Source organism: Perissodus microlepis, chromosome 18, assembly GCF_051167445.1.
Source record: "Perissodus microlepis isolate ML-2025 ecotype Zambia chromosome 18, ASM5116744v1, whole genome shotgun sequence".
In the NCBI taxonomy this organism is placed as follows: domain Eukaryota; kingdom Metazoa; phylum Chordata; class Actinopteri; order Cichliformes; family Cichlidae; genus Perissodus; species Perissodus microlepis.
The window spans coordinates 31,052,816-31,078,409 of record NC_140478.1 but is presented as its reverse complement, the minus strand read 5'-3'; the positions used below and the strand labels follow the sequence as shown (position 1 = coordinate 31,078,409).

The 25,594-nt window shown below is 42.4% G+C and overlaps 1 protein-coding gene across 4 annotated transcripts in view; it reads right to left on the bottom strand.

Annotated features, from left to right (window-relative positions):
* efr3a (EFR3 homolog A (S. cerevisiae)) overlaps positions 1 to 25,594 on the bottom strand; it is a 108,089-nt gene that overhangs the window by 57,486 nt on the left and 25,009 nt on the right. For all 4 annotated transcript variants that reach the window (XM_084912023.1, XM_084912024.1, XM_084912025.1 and 1 more), the window contains 4 exons: positions 12,546 to 12,622; positions 10,348 to 10,475; positions 9,120 to 9,270; positions 3,070 to 3,191 (listed from right to left, as the gene is read on the bottom strand). In XM_084912023.1, the coding sequence (XP_084768149.1) occupies positions 3,070 to 3,191; positions 9,120 to 9,270; positions 10,348 to 10,475; positions 12,546 to 12,622 (478 nt within the window). The remainder of the gene's footprint in view (positions 1 to 3,069; positions 3,192 to 9,119; positions 9,271 to 10,347; positions 10,476 to 12,545; positions 12,623 to 25,594) is intronic.

Here is a 25,594-nt window from a genome sequence, read left to right as displayed (position 1 = left end):
CGCTGTGATTACGTCTTTTTGCGCTGATTCTGAGCTGCAGGTTTTGTCTCTCTCCAACCAAAATTCACCGAGCCAGCAGCAAAAGAAGCAGCAAACTGCGCTTCACATTTGATCAATGTCGTCATGAATTTTGCTGTTTTGCTTCCACGACTATTAAAATCACACTCCATGCACAGCTAGCTCTCTCTCTATCTCTCTCTGTACTTCAAGAACAGTTTCCCGTCTCCAATCTCTGTTTTCTGTATTATTCATTCGCTTATTACCCACCAGTCTACCGTTGTTTACAGCGCTGTCGGCTGCTGTCTTTTTCTTTTCATTTTCTTTTTTTCACTTAAATGACCTCGGACAAGAAAGCCTATTTTTTCTGTTGTTCAATACTGAAGAAATTTAAACTTTATATGCAGAACATTGTAGAATATTTTTAAGGTTATCTGCTATAAAAAGCCAGACCAGGAAAATCTCCTTCATGTTTTTCTGTGTTTTATTCTCAGTTACTTTCACACAAAGGCATCTGCTGTGATGTTCACAATTCTGATGAAGTCAGTACTGATAAATGATCAGAATTATAATATTTCTGACTGTCTGAGGCTAAGTTGAATCGAATCGGGACTTTGAAAACCGGAATCGAACGGATTATAGAAATCAGTGATGATACCCAGCCCTAGTGAGCAGCCTAGGCACGACAGAAGTGGATGTAGCTGTAATAGGAAAAGAACTATTGCTAACTTTTCTGTTAAGTTAAGGCCTGATCCTTCTGAAATTCATAGCCAGTGCTCTGACACGGTGTCATCAATCTTTGAATGCTGAAAAAGCACAGTGTATCCAGAAAAACACATTATATTATATAAATTATTATAAAATTTGTGTGCGCCTAACTTTTGTGCGGGTACGCCCATGGCAAAAAGTTAGTCTAGAACCCTGTTACCGTAAAGCATGTCGCAAATCCCGGTGCACGTACAGCAGCACCAGGTTGCAAACCACAAGACGGAGTTTCTTTGCCAAAAATATCATTTTTTTATACTTTATTTTCTCTTGCATAAAGTTAAGAGCATGTATAGTGAGAAGACAACACTAATATATTCGCCACAGGCTATTTAACCCTTTAAGACCTACCATAGAACCAAGTCCGCTAGAGCTTATCTTTATGTTTTTACATGCTGTAGTGCCATTTGTGGGAGCATTTCAAGTTTCCATATATCAATACAACTGTTATAGCCCAAATTTTAATAATATGTATGCATTAAGTCCATAGTAACTACATAAATTGCAAAAAATTGTAGTGCAATAAACTACAAAAAAAATTGAAAATCATTTTGGTTTTTTTTACATATATTTCTAGTTAGAAAAATTTAAGAGGCTTATCCCTCAAAACTGTAAACAGAAAAAGGTTGCACAAAATAATTTCCAATTTATTTTGAGTGTCTTCATAGTTTTATTTTTGAGATACACTAATTTTTATATACTACAGGAAAAATGAAAATAAATATTATAATGCATCAAAACAAACTATTGCCAACAGTGTAATTTGAGTTCTAAGCATCCCAGAAACGATACAGAAAAGCATAAAGTCAAACATGACTTTTAAAAACAGCAACATAGGCTTATAAGGCCCTTTTGCGAAAATGACGTCACTTCCGGTTTCGGGAAGGTAATGGCAGACATGCGATAGTTCGCGCTGGCGCCAACGTAGGAAGTGTTATTGAACATCGGCAAAGTGTGTTTCTGGAATATTATCTTTTTGTTGCTGTAAGTGCTTCTTATGCAATTTTTGCAAAGCTATATGTGGAAGGAAACTGTGACCTAGGACAAGCTGATGGCATTAGATGTAAGTACAACTCCAATGGTTTCACATGCAAAAAAAAAAAAAAATATTGCGCTACCGTACGTGGTTCCAGTTCTGCAGGGATTTAAAAATAGTTAGGTAAAACGGAGTGTGCTGCTCCGACCGGTTGTAAAGGGTTAATTATATATTTTATGTAATAATTTATAAAATTAGGTTAGAAACGATAGAAGACAAATGGCACAATAGAGACTTTTCTATCGTCCACACGATATATATCGTCATATCGCCCAGCACGATTGTGGAGGTCTTTAAAATGTGATGTAAGAATAAAGAGAAAGAATGTGACATAATGAATGTGTTTGTTCTTCTTGGTATAAACAGCAGCCTTACTCGAGTCCTCTGGTCGTCTTTTTCGACAAGTTCTTATAATAATATCTGGTTAAACATAAATCTGGGTCATTTAACATTTCCTGATGACTTGGAGTAACCAGGAGAAACCTCCAGGGTTAAAAAATGAAGTCACGGGAAGCAAAAAACTGCAGTTCCTCAAACCTTTGGGCTCCATTAGAGCTTAAAACATGAACACACACACCATGCATGGTGAAAACAAGGAATTTTATATCACATTTGTTACCATTGTAGTAGTCAAACCATTTTTTCTAATGCATGCATGTTTTTGAAGAACAACTGGAGGCCCAAAATTGAACCCTGTGGGACTCCACGAACAATGCCGTGAAGGGAAGATGAAATAAATCTAAAAGCTGATGGCAGAGGGTCAGAAAAGGCAAACCAGCCCATTATCACTGTCAAAAAGAAAGAGCTAAAACACATTATCACAGAAAAAAGTACAAAAGTACCTCACATAAGATATAAAACTAAAAGGAAGATAAAAACAAAATCATAAGGACAAACAAAATTAAAACCTGCTAAAAAGTTAGAGGATGTCCTGATATTGCGTTGAAGTCCTGATATTGTGTAGCAGTCAGAGTTTTTGTGGGTAAATCCTGAACCATGAGAAAACTCTACTTTTTGAAATGTTCACTGAACCTTGTGACAATTTTTCTAAAAGAAATTTCAGTTTGTTTCCATATAGAAGTTTTAACTTCTATATTGTTGCTTAATCCAGCATTTTGTGTAGTTTATTGCTTAAAAAATTAATTATTATTAAATTAATTAATATTAATTCATTCAGGTTTTTCAAGACGAAAAAACCCTGAAATATAAATATAAATATAGCATACTTGTCATTAGAGGGTATGTTTGAAATGTCTGAGTTTGGACTGTACCTGGTTCTGGTCTCTTGGTCTTCGTGAGTAGAGTGGCACATGGCGCTGAACTGAGAGACAAAGAAATCGTAGCGGCGATGGTAGGAAGGTGTGTCCTCCTCGATGTTGGCAAACTTCACAAACTGCAGAGAGCAGAGGAAGAATCAGCAAACATTCATCAGCCTGAATTTTCTGTGTGAACACAGTGAACACAGGCTCTGTGAAATTCTGAAAAGTAGTAACTGCACTATTAATAAATAATAATAATTATAATTAGTGAATAGTACACTCCTCGAGGCGTCCACATTATAGTAAAAAATATTCTCAAAAAGCTTCCAGGCCTGAAAAGTGAAGCCTCCTCTGCTTGCAAAAAGATAAATAAGTCTGTGGGGAAATGGCCCTGTGACCTCAGTAAGTACTTCCTGATTAATTCACGGTCTCGAGCTGTTGTTTCTTACTTTAAACAACATTAAATACATTTTTGTCTAACAGATTATCAGCCAATCACACGTCAGCTGATGAGTCCACGCCCATCTAATCCAGTTTCAAAACACCAACCTGTCAACCGTAAAAACACTCAGGTACAGGCTTTACTAACCAATGCAGGACAGCCATGTTTTATATATTGTCCATTTATGCAGGAACCTGAAGTCCTGAAAATAGGAAGCTGATGAATGTTTGACCTTTCACCTCAACAACAGATACAAAGAAAAAAAAAATACCTCGATCACAACACTGATAACATTTCCTGTGAGCCAAAGCACCGTCACATTCCTGCACACTAATTAATTTTGGAGCCAGTGTGACAATGATAATAACTATTAGAACCACCTCCCCCACCCGGCCCAGCCTGTAATCTTCTCCCTCCAAACGAGGCTCGAGTGTCCCCCAGAGAGGCCTCCTCCTCCTGGCTCAGTCGGCTGCGCTCGAGGAGCCTCTCTCACCAACCCGTCATTGTCCACTACGACAAATTGCGTCAGCACAGTTCAGCGTCAGCGACAAAAACCACTCCGTTCTACCGGTAATTTCCTCCCATTTTGTACCTAACCTCTCCTGGGGGTAATGGCTCAGATGGAAGGAGCTATGCCGGAAGCTGGCGCACAGGAGAGTGGCTTCCCCTCAGCAGATTACGGTACTGTACTGCTGTGCTGCTGCAGAAGAGCAAATTCAAGCTGTAGGCACTTACAGACCAATTACAGTCGTGTTTAGGAGGTAGAAGGAGAAGCTTTGGTCACGACTTGAATTTGCACGTCACACAAAGACATCCTGAAGGGCTTTAGTTTGGGTATACTCTGTAATATCCACCACACTATGCACACTGCATTGTTGTAAAACCATGACAGAAATCTCAGACAAGCTCAAACTTCACAGAAAGGAGTCTGAAGTCCTTTGTGGCATTAAAAATGCTCCACGTTTTGTTGAATATGTGCTGTTTTGAGATGCCTCTCGTCTGATTTTAGGGTCTTTAATTCATTAGTGCATAAGTCTGACATTTAGTCATCGGGACGATGTATTGCCTGGGCTGAGAGTTCACTGGTGAACCTGCTGGAGTGTCAGCTTGACAGTCTGAGTGGGAGGAGGCTGAATGTTTGCTGACTCAAGCCAGGAAGTGGAATACTGAAGCTTAAACGAATTATTAGCGTGTATTCCCTTTGACAGCGGCTCTGATTATAAGTGATGATAACCTGTAATAACATGACATTTCGGCAGCATTCCCGCGAGAAAGTTCACAGGAAGTTTACGACAACTTGGGGGAACGTCTTGAGCTGTAGACAGATTCATAACTGGCTGCTTCCTCCTGAGCCCTGACTCAGCTGATGATGATGATGATGGAGAACTCCTCGCCCCGGTAACTGTTGGACTGGGGGTTTGCTCATCAAAAATCTACCGTCACCTCGAGTTCACCGTGCGATCAGCTGGCGGTTACTGAACGTTAAAATGTTTATTTTGATATTATTTGCACTGTAAAGTTACTTTTCTGTATTTTACACCCATCATGTTGCATGATGTGCAGTTTTTTTTTTGTTTAATCCGCTAAAAAAAAAAAAATCATTTTTTTTCTGCTACATCTAACTTTTGTAAATCTGTTGTTTTTTTTCCAAATTGGGGTCTGAGCTTCACTTAAAGGCTCCGACAGAGGAAGAAACAAAGGCTGTACTGTTGACTAACGAAGGCTCGTCTGTTAGAAACGGAGCTCATACTTCTCTGGCCATCTGCGAAGTGCTTGCAACGTGTGAAATCACAAGAGGAGAAGGACAACAAAGGCCGCAGTGAAAAGCAACAGATGGAATTCGATAAACCAGAGACGTTGACTCTGATTACGGAGCGTCTCGGAGGTATCAAGGTGTCAAAATGCTTCAAACTTTGGAGAAATGAAAATAAAAATAATCTTATTCCTACATAGTTTTTGAACTTGACCAAAACTTTCTGCTATCCATAAACTGTACACAAATCTAAACATGGAAAATTGGGTTTTGGGATAAAGCTGTAGACTGCATCTATCTCACATCTGGCTCCACAGGTTATAGATCGCAGACACATGGACTCCCCTGCGTGTCTGACTCGGTGTCTGAGTCTGGACTGATGAGCGCCTCTTCCATTGAGATGGAGTGAAGGAAGCGCCACTTCGAGCCGTCACAGTTTGCCAATTTCTTGTGATAAAGTTAACTGGGAGATGAATTTGTAAAGTGTGAACGGCTGGCAGCAAGACAGCAGCAGAACACAACGGTCACACACATTTATACTGGGCACGGTAAGAAATAGGAAAGCCAGTGGGGCTGTAGGAGGAAAATGATTACATTAAAGGTGACAAATGTTGTTTGGTTTAATGAAAATGTCACTGTTAGACTGATTGGAACTTTTTTGGTATTATTTATATTCAGGATGATTTATCACCTACCTCCCCCCACGATGGTTTGTTTTGGCTCGTTAGTCAACCGAATGTTTCCAAAGTTAACTTGCAATGGACTTATTGGGCTTTCCCTCATTGTCTGACAAACATGTCCGCGCCAAGTGCTGGATGCTCACATTAGACAGAGCAGAAGATAAAGAGGCCCATGTTTGTACAAAAGTACAAGGTCAACTTTTTTTTTCTACTGTTGGCTCTGCATGATGTCATAAAGAGTGGATATTCCTAATATGCCAATCAGGCACAGAGGCCCCACCCACCTTCAGTTTACAAGGGAGAGCTAAGGGGGAGGAGCAAAAATGGACTGTTTCTTAAAAGCTACTTTTAAAAACAGCCATAAGGTCCCGAAGACCGATATTTGAATGATTCGTTGAAGAAACGCTTTTGTGTCCACTAAGGTTTCAGCGTGGATGTGGGATTTTTTTCATAATGATTAAACCAAATCACACAGCAGTGACCAACCTCGAGCTGTTGATGGATCATCTCAGACATAGTCTGGACTGAAGTTTGGTCCATTTTCAGCCTTCCTTCCCGTCGTCGTCATTATATCAGCGAGCCCAACTTCACTAGTTTTCCAAGTTTTTTTTCCAAAGTCCAAGGTTTTGTAAGAGTAACAGTTTTGCTGGCTTTTGAGGGGCTTTGAAAAAAAACTGAGGTCTGCAGCTAACACTCCATCTATTTTGATATCATATCATCCCCACCCGTCTTTTATCTTTAAATCTAACCCTTTCCCCCTTGGATGCCTACTAGAGGAAATCCCTGTTTCTCTTTTCTGAACTGAGTAATTTCTGTTATATTTCAGGCGTGTTTCTAGAATAAGATGACGTCACAAGTTAATGTGGATGATCTCTGCCTATACAACTTACTCGGGCTACACCTGGAAAAACTTGGAATCTGTTCCAATGGTCGTCAAACCGCATCTTTATTGAGCTATAAAGTGACATGTCCAAACTACTCATTAAAACTCTCTTTCTGTGGTTCCTGCTCGAGAATGATGCGCCCAACATGAACTGAGTGTTTCTCTGCAAGCACAAACTCCATGTAAACCATCTTGGTATGAAGAGTGTGAAGTATGAAGGTAAATAAGCATCACAATAGATGCCACTGTGTCAAAGGTAAGTGAGGATAGAACAGAAAGATTCTTTTCTTCTTTTTTTTGTACTTTAGAACCTTTGAAAATATGCTGCAATCGACCAAAAACTGCAGAAAACCACAAATCAACATGTGGAATGAATCAACATCTGCAAAGTTACAGAGGTTGTAGTACAGACATAGCAAGACATTTTGTAATTTGGCACCAGAAAATGTCGATGTCCGATGGGAAACTGCTGTTGAAGCACTCTGGGGCATTGAGTTGTTCACAGTTTTATCGCTGTTAAGTTTTGGAAGATAGAATGCGTTTGTGTTTACATCGTTACCTGCCTTATAATTGTTTTTTGTTCTGTGTTTTGCGGTCGGAGAAATGACACTTTTATGTAACTAACTTTCACCACCAGGGGGCATTTCCTCTAAAGACGTCGTCTTTTTCCAGTCCTGGCGTTTTAAATTGTAACGTGTCGTTAATGACTTGTATGATTGACTCACTGCATCATTTTGTGGTAAAATTGGTATTAGAAGAATTACTTCAGCTTCTGCTCTTCAACACGATGACTCTGTGTTATGGACAAAAATTCATAGCAGTTTATTTTGATGCTTTAAAACAGACATTCAACATAAGCACCTCTAGGACTCTAGGAGTTGACCTCCTCTTGTTTGCTTGTATCATGAAGGATATGAAGTTCTTCAGCTACTGTAAAGCTGTTTTGCTGCTGAGCAGCAACAACAAGCCCTAAAAGTGTGACGTTTAAAAGTAATTAGACACCGCTGAGGCTCCACTGAGGCCGGCTGGCTGGTTTCAAACAGCCTTTTGACCAAATTGCTGTAATTTGCTGAGCTCTCTGTGTTGGTGCTTTTCTGCAGACGTCTCAAACAAACTCATTAAACTGATAATTAGGCAACAGAGCAAACAAAGGAGCTCCGTTTTGCTCAGCTGCGCCACAAAACCTAACGGAGACATTAAACGAAACGTCTCCGTTTGGAGCCGGCGCCGTAAGGGAAAATTTAATTAACACGGCTCTCACCTAAAGACGGCGAGCACCTTCCAGCCCCCCGATTCAGCTAACTGCTCTTCTCTTCTGTCAGTCTAAATACCACACATAAATAATGCAAAGGCATCTAAACCTTGGGCTCGGTTTCCTGCTCGGATGAAGCCCCAACAATGGAGACAGACAGGCTCAGAACAGGAAGCGGCATGAAGGGAAAAACTTCGGGTTCACCTTCAGAAGAAACAGAAGGAGAAACGGGGCTGACATTTGCTGGCGGCTTAGAAGCGAATAATAATTAGAGTCTTTCACGGGATGTGTTACACGACAATTTCGTCTGTGAGAGGAGAAGTGAAATGAGCTATTAAAGTGCCAACATCAACCACTGACGTATTTGACCTGCTTTGATTTATGACCTTATTTTTTTGTGTGTGTCAAAAACGTTGTTGTGGCTTTAATCTGGAGGATTGTGGGTTAGTCTGTGATGGGAAACATACAAAGTATGAATAAAGAAGAGCCAACAATGAAATCCTGGTTGCTGCTAAGAGAGTATCCGCCTGAGATTAAAAGTAAAATCAAGCTCAAAGTGAGAAGAGCAGAAGCTTTTTATTGCGTGCAGTTTACAGCGTCTGAAGGGAAGTTCTGTCCAGCCAACATCTGCAGCGTCTGCAGCTTCAAAAGCTGCTGGCGTGCATGATGAAGGCACACCAACTGCTACCTCTTTTCCTATCTATGCAAAACAGGCCGTGCGTCACCTGACATGCAAACGCTTCTTCTTTGTAAGACCATGTAATGTGGACCTAGCACAACACCTGGGAGGCGTTTTTTAAAAGAGTGAAAGAAAGTGCAAGTGGAAGCAAAGTTCTCTGAGAAACGATGTTTTGGTTTCTGATGCTGTAAAGGATTCATTTAAAGGAAATCTGTAATCCACAGATTAGTCTGGATTACCTGCTGTACCAATTGGCTTCACTAAGGTTACAGTTCACAATGTCTTTACCAACACATTTCTGCATGCTCTCCTCCTCCTTTCCCTTCATCTAGAAAAAAGGCTTCAAGTGTGTGTTTCTGTGTTTTCGTCTTACCGAGTTGGTTCCCAGCACCTGCAGGTCTGGCTCTCTAGACTCCAGCAGCTTGGCCACCATGTGCAGGAAACTCTCCACGAAGGGTTTGATGCTCTGAGAGTGACACGCCATCAGCAGCTGGTCCAGAGCCTCCATGGCTATCACCACATTCCTGCACACAGCAATAAGCTTTACACTCATGACACAGGAGCTTTTCAACACCTGCACGTTTACAGAAACACTACTCCAGATGTATGTCATAGGGGGAGAGGTCTAAGCAGAGACACCCAGACCTTGCCTAACCCACTACCTCCTAATGTGCTAACTGAACAGTTTTTTGGGGCTCTTCTCTATTTAAAAACAGAAGCAGCAAAGGGTGGAGACGAGAGATTGGTTCTGAACAGAGGACGGTGCAGCAGATGTGTTTCGATCAAAATACACAAAACGAGTGGGTCACTGTCGGGTTGAAAGTGGGCGCTGTCTGTGCACTGAGCACATTATTGCATGATGTAACTTTACAGCAGCTCCACCTGGAAGGAGAAGGCTGACGTTACAGACCCGAGCATGCAAACATGTCGCCTTGCTGGGTGAACAGCGGTCCGGTAAGGATGCGTGGATGCCGTGCAGAAGGTAGACGCGTCTGCTCTCTGACCGTCAGCCTCAGGGAAACAACATCAGAGCCAATTCAGACAGAAAGTCTGACATTATAATGGTTGTATCGATTCAGTGCTGACAGTCTTCTTTCAGAAATACTTCAGGGAGGTTCTTCGTTCTGTCTCTCAGCTCATTTTAATTACTTTCCAGAGCAGAAATGGAAGTGGACGAGACTTTTAATGTCACTGCACTTCTTCTGATCAGTTTTAATGACAGGTGGCTGGACAGTGTCCTTCACGTTCTGTTTCTAAATGTCACCTAGTATTTCTGAACCTCGGGCTGACTGCGACTGCTTTATCCTGTTTTTCAGCATCCTTACGTGTCTTTGCTACGTCGCACTACATTCTCAGGTATTTTTCCCTCAGAATTTTTTCTCTTGTCATTTCCAGATTTCCAGTATTTTTTTGGCAAATTCATTTGCAGCTCACTGTTTCATAGGAACTGTGCAGCTTATTCTCCTCCTGCTGTCTCACTGAAGTGAATCTGCATCATGATTTGAAGCTAACAGCATTTGCTGTTTGAGGTGATGAAGGGTTTTCCGGGATAAAACGCATTTATCTGGTGCTTGGGACTTAACAAGTCAAACACCACTCACCCGTAGCGGTGTCGCACCACATCTCTGCTCAGCTTCTCGGCCAGGTAAGCTCCAATCCTGTCCAGTTTCTCTGGAGCCGACACGGCGTAGAAGGTGAGCTTCTCCATGTCCGACTTACTGAGGCCATCCTGGAAACAACAACGCAGTCAGGATTCAGAGGATTTAAACAAAGCCTGCTAAAAGTATCTTCTGTCAACACTGACTCACTGACGGATTAGATGATGCACTTTGTCATATAGAGCATCGCATGCAGAGCAGGCTTCCTGAACCCAGAGTTACTCCAGCAGCGAGTGTGAACGTTAGAAAAACATTTAGACGTAGAAAAAAGTGCTTGTGCAAATATGTGAAACTGGGTGAAGGATACATGTTGTATAAAATGCTTTGAGTGCTCAAGCAGAGTAGAAAAGAGTTACATAAGAACCTGTCCACTTAAAATATAAGCTGCTTCAGCCTGCATACAGCCACTACTGCCTCTGCAAGCCACTTTGCAACCCACGTCTTCTTTTTAAAAGAGTTTATCTGTTGTCACTGATGCTGTCCTGTCCACTTGGCTTTCATGCGTGCACATGAAGCAGGGCGATACCAAAGCAGAGCCGTAACACAAATGATAAATCAGTGCAGTTAAAAACTTGAACATGTATCTGGTATTCCCAGCTGTCTCCTCCAGCTCTTTCAGGACCGAGGCGTTCCCAAGCCAGCCAGGAGACATCATCTCTCCAGCACGTTCTCCACTCTGAGCTCCTCACCCTGCATCTCTAAAGCTGGACCCAGACTCACAGGAAGCTCGTTTCCAGCTCTCGTACCCATGATCTCAATTTCTCATTGTAAGAACAAAAAACGAACACTTATCGGTAAAACAGCAGGTTCATCGAACGGCAAAAATCAATCTGTCAAAGTTCCAGTCAGACTTATTCAGTTGATCAAAGTCATCTGAATCCTTCTTTTAACTTCCTAAACTTCATTTTGTGGCACTGACATTAAAACCAGTGGACTGTGAGTGTGTTTAATTTGGCTTCCCTGACATGGATGCAAACGAATGAGCACCACAGATCAGTGCTCAGAAACATTATAGAGACTGAAACTGCACATTATCAGAAATTATTCATACTGAAGTCCAATTACTGTAGTGTATTCACGGCCCTCTCTTCACTCAGGGTCCATTTCTGCCTCGTTAAAACTAACGAGAGCTCGTTCCAGTGTAGGGACTCAGATTCTTCTCTATCAGAGTGCTCAACATCAGGACTTCAATACTGTACTGTAGTCAACACGTATACGTACTGTATGTACTGACTGGCCAGAGGGGGGAGTTAATTTGAGACCGGCTGTTCCCCGAGTGCTTTCAACCCCTCGGGCGCTCAGTGAGAGATAATTAATTGGCCGAGGTCTCGATCGTTCAGGCATTTTGATTTCCCACTGCACATGTTTGCTTAAACCAAAAGGTCCTTGAGAAGACGTGTGGGGAGGACGCGAAAAAAAAAAGAAAGAAAAATCCCTCCCCTGAGCGCCGGACCAACCGCACACACATTTGGCGTTTTAATTAACACGCGTCAAAGAACCAAACAGGTGAGAACAACTTGTGGTGGTCTGGTTATCAAAGCCACATTTAACAGGCAGAATTATCAAAGCTGAAGCGTTCGTGCGTGGCTCTGCGGTCGACCAATTATCTCCGTGTTGTGTCGATGAAGCTCGTCGGTGGGCGTGTCGCCGGGTCTCCACAGCAATCCCAACAGTGTGATAAGACCCGGGCAGCAGACGCAGCGCTAACACACCGAGGAAGCTACAGACTTCTGTCTAACAGACTCAGTCTGAAGGTTTTCTGCTTCCTTTGTCTTTTGTACCACAGCGTTTCTGATCAAATGGCAGCAGGACACAAACTTCTCAGTCCATAAAAACACAGCGGAGGATGTTGGGAAACCCTCGCAGCTTCCCCAGAGCAACAGATAAAGGATCAGTAGAACAAATCTGACATGTGGCCTCACACATGAATGCACAAACTAGTGTTAGTAAAGGTCTTGAGGAGCGCTGTTTCAGCTGTGTTAAGGTAAAAATCAGATACTTTACTAATCTGGATGTAAAACATTGGATGTAGATTTTAGGCAGCGGAGGTCACGTCACACCTGGGTCCAGTCTTTGTGCATTTGATTAGATTAAATGTCTTATAGGGGAGATAAACATGTAATGTGTTTGCAGGTACTTACTTTGGGGTCCTCGGGGAAGATGTTGTCCACCAGGCGTTTGTACCTTGGCCTCAGCGGCCCACAGCAGCCGCAAACTCCTGCAACAAAGACAGAAATGGCCATCAGTGAAGCCTGACCTCCAACTTTCTGTAATTAGCAGCTGTCTTCATGCCTCACAGACAACAGAAAACTGGAGGCAAGAAATGGAGCTTGTAACCCTTTTAAGTTAGAGTAGCTGAGGACGAAATGTGGCGCTTTCAATCGGATCGATGGAACCTGACTGTAAAACACATTCACGTTTCCTCCTGTGACTCATGGACGAGCGCCTGAGACAATCCAAACTTACTCTGGAGTCAAGAGCTGGCTCTGATAGGTCACCTCGTATTGACCAACATGAATTAGCATTACAAGCAGCAGCCCGGGAGTCAATACGAAAGGGATGAGTCATCAGAGTTGAGGCTCGGCGGCGAAGAAGTGTTCAAATACTGCGTACTTTATGGCCATTTCTTTCTAAGCAGTTAAATCCAAGGTGAGAATTTGTCCTTTCCAAACATTATCCAGTAATTCTCCTAACGTGGGGCTAATGCAACATGAAACATCATCATCTTTCTGTCCCGACAGGCCTCAAACTTCACGTGCACACAGAGTTGTGAACGCTCTTCCTGACTGATGACCTCGACCGTCAGTGCAAAGTGTCATCAGTGAAATGTCAGCGTTTCTGCAATCAGAGGAGCAGCAGACCACAGCCGAAGGGTCACGGCAGCGCCGCGCTGCTCTGACAGTCGATCAATGAGGCAAAACATTTAGTACGAGGGGAAGCAACTCTAAACATCTGAAATGAGAAGGACAACAGCACTGTGCACACTCGAGCCACCACTCATTCTTTATGTTTTGTTTCCTTCCTGGAAATGATAAAATGGTTGAGAGCAGCAGTTCCCCAAACTTTGAGGCTCCAGAGTTTCGCACAGCACTGCATTTGTAAAGGTTTAATAAATGTAAGGTGTTTATGGAAGCAGTAAAAATGTTTAGCAGTTCTGTAACATTGTGTTAAAATAATACAAATATAACAATTTAGACCTTGACCTTAATTCTGAGAGACTAAGCAGGAGTTGCTGTTGTTGTTTTTTACTTCTGACTAAATTTGAAAAACTATTGGAAACCACCAAAAATCAATTAAGGAATTAACAGCATGTAAATTTGGCTCAAGCTGAATCCAAATGCAGAGAATCGGAAGAAAGGAGAGAAATCCTCCAAACACGATCGTCCAAAACACCAAATAACACTTCCCAGAATAAAATTTAAATCCATCAGCTGCAAAGAAACGTTTAAACGACTTATGAAGCCGGGCGTCATTTATTGATATTTCTTAAAAATCAATCAAGCTCGATGCTTTGAGCGGGCAGCTGGCTCACAACCATCAGAAGATCCAGCTCCAAAAACATCTGCACCAACGCCGCCTCACGCTGCTGATGTTGGAACATTTTCCCAGAATCAGGTAAATAAAACATATTCTGACACTTTGCCTTCATTTTAATTTTCTGTGCTATAAAACCTGAAAAGGAGAAGAGAAGTTTCCACAGACTGACGGCGAGACAGATGTGGCGGTGTGGGTGTGTCATCAGGATCACACTTTGCTAAGATGTTTCTAATCCATTTATTGACTAAATACCAACATTTTTTTATTTTTTATTTATTTATTAATTTTATTTTCAGTTGTTACACTGAATACCAACATTTAAAGGCAGATTATGGGAAACAAAAGCAGAAATGCTACTTTCTCCATATTCCTCTGCTTCCCTCCTCAGACTCAGAACACTAACTTCAGGGATCAGGCCTGGGACATCATTTCCCAGGAGCCCCTGCTGCTGACACCCTTCATAAGATGGAAGGTGACCGCAACACCTCCAGAGAGCAGTCCTCGGGGGAACCTGCAGATTACCAACTTCATTAAGGCTTGTATCAACAACCTGCCGCCACTTTAAAGCGTTCATTACAGATCCTACAATTACCTGCCACATTAGGGTGGCGGGGGGAGCGGCCGTCTGTTAGTGCGACCCATCGGCTTTAATGGAATTCAGCTCCGACGCTCTACACCTGTAAGCGTGAGCGTGTGCACGTCCCTGCTTTGCTAATTCTGATTTAAATCTTCGTTTTCATGTCTTAACCAAAGTTTTGGGCTTCGTTATTGTGACCGTCAGCTGACACGACTTTCATGTCCATCACAGTGTTGCACATCAACAGTTAGGCCTCTAGAATGAGTAAAATCAGAAGCTTCTTCAGATTAAACATCGCGTTTGTGCCTCTCGCTGCAGTCATCTTAGACACGGCTTATTTACAGCCTTCACACTTGAAAAGGTGAAGACGCATGAATGCAAACGCGCACATGCTGGGCTCTTGCAGAGACACAGCGTGTGTGTTTGTGTGTTTGCAGACGTTGAGGATGAAGTGGAAACACCTGGGAGGCCGCGGCTCCTCCTGCGCGAGGCGTTCAGGGACAGCAGATGGATCGGGCCAAACACGGCGCTTCAGAGGGGGGAGGTGGTGTGACAGCTTTCTATTTCCATCCTCGTTAACTCGCCTCTCATTCCAGCGTCCGCAGCAGCTCAGGGTGAAAATGCATCCGCCTTTAAAGGACTCTAGTTTAAAGAGCGGCTCAAGGCACATGTGCAGTTATCATATAATCCCGCTAGCTCCGCCCTCAGGGACCTTCAGGGGTGTATTTAAATAGTCAGTGTCACTGAGGAAGGTTCCTAACTGAGTGAAGAATCGTTCTGTCAGATTCTCTGAGCACCATCGGTATTCCTCTACCTCCTGACTACACTGAGGTCAAGGAAAAGGAGGCAGAGGTCAAATTTTGGACTAATCGAGTGCACCCGGGCTCGTGTTCAGCTTCCTCTTTGCCAAGCCGTCTGTCTCTTGACAGCTCTAATGCTTCCTTTAACGTTCGGTCCTCTCCGCCTTGTATTTTGAGCTCTGATCCTTTTTTGATCAGTTTACCATCTCACTGCGTTTCCTGGACCGCGTTCAGCCACGCTCAGCTCGTCTGTATGGAGGCACCAACAGCAGAAAATGAACGACAGCAGCTTTAAATTACATTAAAACTAATTCTGGTTTCGAGCATCGTGACTTCAGCGCCGTAATAGAGGCGATGCATCAATTCAAGCATTGCGCTGCAGAGAAGGCTGCGCGACTGCTGCAGGCTTCAGACGGAGAGACCGTGGTGGTCGTTCAAACACACACACAAATAAATTACAAACACGCACAACAAAGTGAGCGGGCTGAGGAGAGGCCATTACAGAGGATGGAATCCATCATCCTGCAGCGACGAACACAAAGGCGGGCGGACGTTGGTTAACACGTCCTGACAAACCGCTGGAGTCATGCAGAAAAGCATGAGCGCCACGGCAACACGTGTTTCAGACGTCTGAGAGCAAATCGCCACTAAAGGTCTGAATCCACTTCTGTCTGCAGTGGGTCTAAATAGCTTGTAGCACGTGCTTTAATCACAGTTGCATGTTGGGTAGAGATTTGTCATCAGACAGTTGCTTTGCCCCGAGCAACACCTGAGTACTAACATAATTTTTCTTAGTTGATATCTAGCCCAGCACAGAGCTGCACATGTGTTTGATTAATCAAATATTATGGTTTGCATTTTTATGTGAAGTGAAAATAAGAAGCTAAAGCAGGAGGATCACAGAGCTGCAGAGGTAAACACGATAAACTCAGATTTCTGAAACTGTTGCTCTGAGATTTTCTGCTCGTTTGTCACATTGAGACTAATATCTGTGTGTCTCATTTTAATGAGAAACCAACCAGACGGTGATTAAAATTTTATAGTGAACTGAAGCGTCGTGTTTGTCCTTCTCGTCTAGTTTAGTACTTTATTTTTCTTTACTTCAGAAAAGTTTAATGATCATTAAACTTTTTAAACAGAAGAGTTTGAAATGTTGGTTAAATAGAAAAAAACAAACGTGGGGTCGAGTTTGACCTACCGGAGCTCACGAGGCCTCGTCTGTTTGAGGAGCGGTTGTAGCTGAAGGCTCCGTCAGCCTCGGTTCGAGGCACCTGCCTGTATCTCCTCAGGATGACCCTCCTCACGTTACCACAAAATGATGGCATAATTGCAGAAAACTTCAATTTATCCCAACTGTGGTCCAAACAGATCCCACAGCCTCAGTGGGCAGGCATGGGTTTCTCTTCTTGGAGTAAATCCTCCAAAATGAGCCTGTCTGCTCAAAAAGTAGATTCTGTGTCCGCCTCACCAGTGACACCAAGAAAACCTTCCAGCTTCACCTTTTCATGCTTTTTCCCTGGCACAGGATCAGCATCACATCTGTGATGGACAACATGCTCAACCACTGGGCTTCGAGCTGGAGCTGCCAGTCTACAATCACCTGGGATTACCCCACGTTCTGACAGAGAAGACGACACCCTGCCGGGCCTAATGTAGGTCTGTCCACAGGGTCTCGGGTTACCGGCCTCTGCGCTCACTGGAAAACGTAATCCAACACAGAGACGGAGACAAAACCTGGCAACAGAAGAGCCTCAAAGTGTCTCTGACATCATCTCAGAGCAGGAGCTCAGTGAGAAATTAGAGGAACATTAACCTGAGAACCACAAATAAAAGCTTTGTGGTTCCTTTTAATCACATGACAGGACGTCACAAGACTTAAAAGGTAAAAAACCAGAGAAGAAAGGTTCCACAAGCTGGACACAAAAAACTAATTATATGTTCTATTCATGAAAATGTAAACACATTTTTAATAATGGTTATACATTATGAAAAAAATGCATGTAAATGAGCTCCCTTACATCCTTGTTGGTAACACATCCTGCCCTCGTGAGCGGCAGTTTACAGTCAGCCTATATTTATATCCCCAAAACAAAACAGAGAAGAAAGGTCTGGAAGGATCAGGGCTGGAAGAAGCACGATGACCAAGAGCTGTTCAAATAACTAAATAAATGGAAACTAAAACAGATTAAAAGGAATGATTTAGACGAATGGACCGGGCTGTCAGGACACGGGCTACAAGTAGTTTTTGGCAAGCTGAGGCATTTAAATGGAAAAGATTCCCAGTAGAAATCACACAATGTGGAAAAGCCTTTCGGAAAAAGTCCTGGGAATGTGCCAGTTTGGTTGGTATAGACATGAGTAAACATAAAGCTCCAAAACCAGCCCTGTGTTTGGATACATGAACACCTGTGGACCAGAAATCCAAAAAATGCAAACTGAAAGCAGAAGAACCAACCAGGAACCTCCAGGGATGAAAAATGAAGCCAAGAATTGAACCTCCTCTAATGGCCTCTGGAGGACCTCTCCAAAAACGAGTCAGTCCCCAAAGGCAAGTTTACACAATAAATGTTTAGGCCTGCAACAAAGCATGATTGTAGTTCTCTGTGGAGAGCTTCCAGTTCATAACAACTACGAGAGGGGCGCTTTAAATTGTTTACATTTCATTTATGCTTAAAGTTGCACATAATTCAGAGTTAGGGGTGGATACCAGCCGAAGTAGCTGTTGCTGACTGTTATTGGACAAGCTTCACATCAGCTAATTCGATTCCACTCGACCTCTCGAATGGGCTTTTTAGTGCAATCAATCAGTTTTGGTAACTCAAACTGTTACTTCAAAGCTTTAAAGACTACTTGTTCTGGTTTTGCTTATTTCCTGCGACACACGTCATCTTCAACTCATTGATGCTCATTTTAAACATGGACAAAGTTTTAATTAATGATGCACTTTTCAGGCTAACCACTCTGTTTCACACGTTTTTTTCTACTCTTGGATGTGCATGATGTCACAGAGTGTAGATATCCTGAAAAGGTCACGTAAGGTAAGGAAGCCCCACCCATCTGCAGGTTAATGGGCTGCCAATCAAAAAGAGTTACAGAAACAGGTGAGATGCTGCACATAAAGAGGGATTATTTTGAACAGTGATTCATGACACTCAGCACCACTCTACACTCACAGATGGATGTTTTCCCCAGCTGTATAAATGATTACATCACCAATCAACCTACATAAGAGGGCGGTCGTATTTCCTCCTCATTTTCATCCATATTTAAAGCCAGTAAACACATCAGGTTTGGTTTTCTTTCATCAGATCTGTTACCCTATACTTCCAGTGGCGTATACAGAGGTAGAATTATGTTCTTCAGACCCTACAGCTCCATGAAAACATACACCTCAAGACCTCTTAAGCGTGACGCTGCTGCTCCATCTACTACTTCCATCTTTTCTCCAGCCGTAAGTAAAAACAAACACACCTCCCACCAACGTAACTCTCACCTCTGGCATCGCCCCGTCCTTTAATCTACACCTAAACCGTCTGCAGGGCACGTAATCTACAAGATTAAAGAGCGCCCTCACCCCTGCTGATTAATTCCCTGCCCTTTGACAAGCAGATGAAAGCCATGTTCTCCCTCCCTCTCTCTCTTCACACTGTCAATCAGGCGCCCGACAGCATCCTCCTCGCTGCGCCCTTGTTCGCCTCGCGTTTTTGGGGTCGCAGATGAGTGTGCGCGGGCCCGTCTGGCTGCTGAGACGCCGTCCTTGGAGATAAGAAAAATTAATAAAGTTGAGTCTGTGATGATAGAAGCTGGATTTAAATGAGCTGTGAGAGCGGCCTGAAGGAGAGCAGCGGGCGGCTGAGCGTGTTATTGTTAAAATTTTCAAGGGAAAGCAGGGCGATGTTATCAGGCAGGAAACATAATCCTCTCACTGAAGGACTACAGACGAGGACGCAGGTATTTATATGAAGATATAAAGCTGATACAGATCCATCTTCATCAGCTCTGACACTGATCTGATGCACAAGCATGGTCCCCTACATCTTTTAGAAAGACATGAAGGGAGCATTAAAGCCACTGAAGGACATCCAGGACGTGATGTTAAGTTAATCTAATGGACGTAACTGAGACGATGTCCGTGTGCCATAAAATCCCAGCATGGGTTGGCTGAAATATCACAGAACAGCTGGAAGCATGTCCAGGGTGTTTTCGTGCTCACACTGAACTCAAATCATGCTGCAAGCCCTTCTGAAACCCTACGCCATAACCTGATGTTTACTCGTTAGAAATGTAACAACATGTTTCTTCGACCCAGTCTGCAGCGACTGCGATGGACACGTTTAGTAGGGCTGGGCCATATTATACCGTTCACGGTAATACTGGTACAATGTTAGGCAATGATAAGAAAATGAAATATCGCGATAATATGGGTAAACGCGCATGTGCACATGGCCGAAAAAGCATGGCGGCAATGGAGAATGAGAAGGGAGAAAGCGGATCGTTCAGTGAAACGGATGAACCAGAATTGGTTTGTAAAAATGGTGCCACTTCAGTGATGTGGAACTAGTTTGGTGTTTGTCCGTCAGATACCCATCAAAGCACTTTTTTTTTTGTAGAACATGCAAGCGGGTCATCGTTATTGCCGTATTTGTCGGACTAAGGTGCTCGTAAATCTGGGAGTAATCTGGGTCCTAAACTTCGTCCGCTTCAGGTCCCAAAGTCAAACGAACATCACTGAGAGTTAAAAACTGTCTAAATTCTTTCATCTTTAATAAAACGATCAGCATTGCTGCTTTACCAGGTGTAACTATGAAGTTTAACATCCAGGCATCCATGAAAAAAGAATTTATTACATTTAACGGAGTTAGAAGTTAGCAGGAAGTTAGCGGAAGTTAGGTCGCTAGTTTCGCTAGTTACCTAAACATGATATAGCATGTTCTGACAGAGAGATTTCTGAAAAAATTCAAACGTACAGCTCTGCTATCACTTCCAACATAAATGAAGACAGGAAACTAAACAGCAGTGACGTTTGTAAGGTTACTGAAGTTGGGCTAGCTGGTATATAATGATGTGCTACGTGATCGCTAGCGACACAGCTATGTTAGCATAACATAAACAGTGAAGCTGCAGGATTTAAGCTAACACTTTTCCACTCTATAAAAGTTAACGTGAAGGTTCCTGATGATTAGAGACAAATGCAATCGCATGGCAGGATGCTGTAAACGGACCAAACTTCAGTCAGGAGAACAACTGAGATAATCCATCTACAATACGAGGTTAGTCATTAATATACTGCAACAACATGGGAATAGAGCAGCTGTGATAGAATACAGCATTAACGAATCAATGGTACAGAAGTGGAGGAAGCAAGAAGAATGAGTTGAATAGTTTGATTTATCTGACTGCTTTGTTTCGCTTAATGTGCCTTAATACCCCCGTGCACCTTATGGTCCGAAAAATACGTATTTCACTTTTTTATTTGGCACACTGCAGTTTAATGTTGCAAAGCACCTCTTTTTAACTTCAGTGGATATTATACATGGTTATGCTCAGGATACGTCAGCCCATTTCTACTGGAAATGCCTTTTGGTTAAACTGTCAGCAAGGAATTTGCATTTGCACTGTTAAATTTTTATATAGCTTTAATGCACATAAAAAAACAGCTGCTTGTTTAAGTGAAAATAAATGGATGGGGTTTTTTGCGCTAGTAAAGTTGTGGAGTTGTATTTTGTCTCGCAATCAATTATATTGTCAGTTATATCGTTATCACAAATTTTCAAATATATATCGTGATAAATAATTTTTGGGCATATCGCCCTGCTCTACCGTTTAGTGCTGTCGTTTACTGCTGCTTCTTCTTCTGTTACCATTTTTCAAAGAGATCAGAAGAGAATGGAGCAAATCAAAGATAGAAACTCTGCCAACTAGTGTTTTGGTGGTGAAATTGAACAACAAAGCAGAGAGGAGCATAAATGCTGGTACGACGTAGGCTCTGCAAGTCCCACCTCTCCAACAACCCTCTAATGGATAAAGCAGTAAAGAAAATGAATAAGATGGGCTTGTAGAGTCAATTTCTCCCTTTTTAAGAACTCATCCATTTAAAGTTACTGACTTGATTGGTGCCCCGACACAAGCAGCTGCAGATTTCACCTCCACTAATTCACGACACTGAACCCGACTCTCTCTGCTACACTCATACTGTTGGAATTAGCTGATAAAAATCTGTCTGTGCTCCAGTTTTGGTGAGTGAAATTGCTGTATTCAAGTCTGTTAGTACCAATTAGCAGATATATGAATCTGTCCATTGCACCTGTTGGTGAAATATGCAAATCTGTGAATGCATGTTCAAGAATTAAAAGCAAACTGTTTGTATACGATGTGCCCAACATATTCAAATATGTCATTTTTATTTCACCTGGAAAGAAAAAAGGACCCACTTTGTACATCCATCTCCAACAGGCTCACTGTCAGTCAGGAAGACGAAGGAAATATGGAAATCTGACACATCATGACTCCAATATTTACTTCACACCTAAAAAGTGTCTCATCAGATCTGCAGCTGTGAGCCTGTTTGTTACATTAACAGTTACACATTATTTATAGATAAATGTCTGCTGCTCATACCCATAAATATCCTGATATTTATGCATTTTGCAAATGGCCCGAGTGTTTGCTTGCTTTGAAAACCCTTCCTGTGAATGGCTGGTGGGCTCATTGACTTGCATTACCACATCCTGCTTTTGAACCTTGAAGGACACATGCACAAAAACAGATGATGGCCCATAAATTTACAGCCTCCCTGTCGCTCTGGAGCTGTCCCAGCCAGACGGATATCTAAATTTATGCTGCTTAAAAATCTGTTTTTCCCCCTCAGTCTGTGGCTCGGAGTTGTGGCCGGGTTTCGGCGGTCTGTCAGCAGGATTATCTGACCGCCGGACACACAACTTCTCAAGGTCTCTTATTTATCAGCAGAAGGTGAGCTCGCTGCACCCGTTCCTTTGCAGAAATGCTGTTTATATTAAAGCACAGTCGGAGAGCTCAGATGTTCAGCTGTAAGACTTCTGCCTATTTTGTTAGTTCGAACCTTAGTTTGTGAAACGCTGGGACCAATACACTGATCAGATTATCAGATTTATTCTCCCTGCATGCACTGCTACCTTTCACATCATAAACGTGGCCACTGCGAAATGAAACTGTGGAGGCTAAACTTCTGTAATATGAGGATTTTTCTCCGATTCGTCTCTGGCTCGAGTAAGATAAGGACTACTCTTCGTTTTATTCCCAACAATGGGCAGGATGAAAGAGTTAGGATGTGCTGTTATTTAGGAAGATATTTTATAATGAGTTTCTGACATGAACGATGGGGTGAAACACCTTAAACTTCTTAAAGCTTTCAGGAAAAAAAAAAAATACAGAGTGAGCTGTTAGGGTTACATGAGCCGGGGCATTTAGACCTCAGAGCGAAAGGACAACATTCATTCGAGGGAGTTTGGACTCATAAGCAGAGTAATAAACTCTCCTGTGGTGCTCAATATTACTGCGACCTTTCCTTGATGTGCAGACGCAGGATGGAGGACTCATAAAACAGCCTGTTTAGTCCAGTTTGTTTCTCATTTAACGAGTCAGTCTGTTGGATTTAACTCGCTGTCTTTGCAAATATAATATATTTATTCCATTTGGTGCGATCAGTGACATCAGATCTGAGCTTTCAGCCAGAGTTTCAGAGGAAACGGACTTAACTGAGACCAAAAAACATGCTGCCAGTATCATCCAAACGATACCAAAGCTATCACAGACTAAGCTAAGCTAACCAGCATGCTATAGCTGTGACATTACTCCAAAAGGTTTGCTCCCACGCAGCCTGTGAGCTGTGTGGTTAAAATTATCTTCACATTCAAAACCAGTCAGGGAGTCGGCATCATCTCATATACTCATCTTTTTCTTTTAATCCTATTTTTGGACAATCTGTGAAAAGCTAAAAACTCACCCATCACAATGTAGACTACAAGGCCCTAATTATTTAATCTCTAAATGTTTATATCATTTAATCTAAAAATACGTTTAATCGATCCAACACGAACCAACTGAGACTTTCTTTGTTTGAATCAACAAATCATTTTTTTCTTCCACAAACTGTGATGAGTTACGTTCAGGTATCTGTCGTTCTCCAACAACTTCATTATCTGGTTGTTTACACTTCTTTTTTGAATCTTCAAATATTGATTTACATTACAGTTTATTTCAATCTCAACGTTGAAGCTACAATAACCTCTACTAATTTTAGTTTATTGCATTTGTTTATGAATTATGCCAACACCCTCTCTGCTAATTACTCCCCCCCTCACCCCCTCACCCACAGTGTCTGTAAGATAATATAGAGCAAATACTTCTGCTTTGGAGAATTACGCTCACCTTTATACACTTTAACAACCATACAACATCTCAACCTCATCTAGAGTTGACAATTAAAATGCTTCCCTCCGTGCTTCGTGTTGTATTAGCTAACACATCTTAAAGCACGTGCAGAATTCGTTGAGTCTTAATTTGCATAATAAATCTACAAGTTAAAGTTTTTCCCTGAAACCAAGGATATTCACCAACACTTCCCTTATTGATACAGTAGAGAGATTTGCCTTGAGCGCTCTCACCTTCCCCGTGGCACTGCCTTATAAACATTTAACCAGCAGCCACAGGAACAGTCGGCGCCTTGTGATAAATTTGTTATGTTCGAAAGTGAATTATGATCCAACTACAGATAGTGGATTTGTTGCGGAGGCGGTGGAAGCTCAGTGTTTCTCATTTAAATATTTATGTAGAGGAGACAAAAGAAGGAAATGGAAACGGAGTCAGATGAAATCTGAGGGTTCACGTTTCCTAGATGGTGAAGAGGAAGGAGGCGTCACGGGGAACTTGAGCTCTCTGCAAACGTGGAGGCGGGAAGGTAGAAGCCTTACAAAACGACAAATGGATGATTTTGCTTTAAGCACAGTGAATATTGACCCCTAAAACAGAACAGAGGGGACAGAAAATACTGCAGTTTTATTTAAAGCTACAGGCTTCAGGTTTAAATACTTTAAAGTGTGTATTACTTCATGAATGTCTGCGTGTTGGTGACTGAGGTCACAGTTGGGCCAGACCACGAAGGAGTGTTTTATAATCCTTTATTAAAAGATAACGGCTTCTCAAGGTGTGTTGGAACAGATTCCTGATGATGTTAAATGTTAAAAAGCAGTAAAGGATGCACCAGAAAAACATCAAGCACTCTTTGACTGGTAAAGGTAGACTTTAGTGTGTCTGTGGGGTCGACAATACATCACTGACAGCCATGCTTCCCAAAGCATCTTCTACTTTTCCAGACTTAGGTCAAGGAAGCCAAGCAGGTAATCCAAATGTGCTTTGTTCCCAGCAACACTTTGTTGTGGGTCCAGCTCCGAGTCTCCTCCCATCCAATCAGATGCCTGGGTCATCTCAGCTGGATCCTTTCCCCGGGATGAAGGAGAAGGCGGCTCTTCTCCAGCCATGCCAAGCTGGTTTTACATGGTGGGGCGCATACAGCTCACTTTGATCTTAAAATGGGCTGGAACAGTAAATTCCTCTGTCAGCGTAAAGAAGTTTACCTACACATTCAATCCTCGAGCCTTTGGGTTTAAATTGTAAGAAATAAATGTGTAAGATTAGAGAGAACCTCTGCTTTTGATAATTATAGTATGAACAGCCATGTCTTTACCTCTTTCATCTACTGCCTATCAGTAAGAAATGCTGTGAAATTTATGAAGGAGTGTCTGGCAGTCTGGCCCCTGGGCCTTATGTTTGACACCCCTGCTCTACAACGAGCTCCCTCTGGATGTCCGAGCTCTTCATCGCATCTTTGAGGCCGTACCGTTTGAGAAAACACGTTTTGGCACCTGTGACCTGTTTAAGACCTGAATTAGTTAAAAAGTTGAGTTCTTGAGAAAGCAAACCATTAAATTAGTCAAATAAAAACCACAAAAAAGTAAGTGGCTGTTGAATGATAGAAAAACCTGTTCAACATCTATTAAAAAAAAAAAAAAAAAAAAAAACCTTACAAATTTACATGAAGAATAAAAATTAAAGCTAATTAAAAATGGTAAATGGCCTGTATTTATATAGCGCTTTACTAGTCCCTAAGGACCCCAAAGCGCTTTACATATCCAGTCATCCACCCATTCACACACTGGTGATGGCAAGCTACATTGTAGCCACAGCCACCCTGGGGCGCACTGACAGAGGCGAGGCTGCCGGACACTGGCGCCACCGGGCC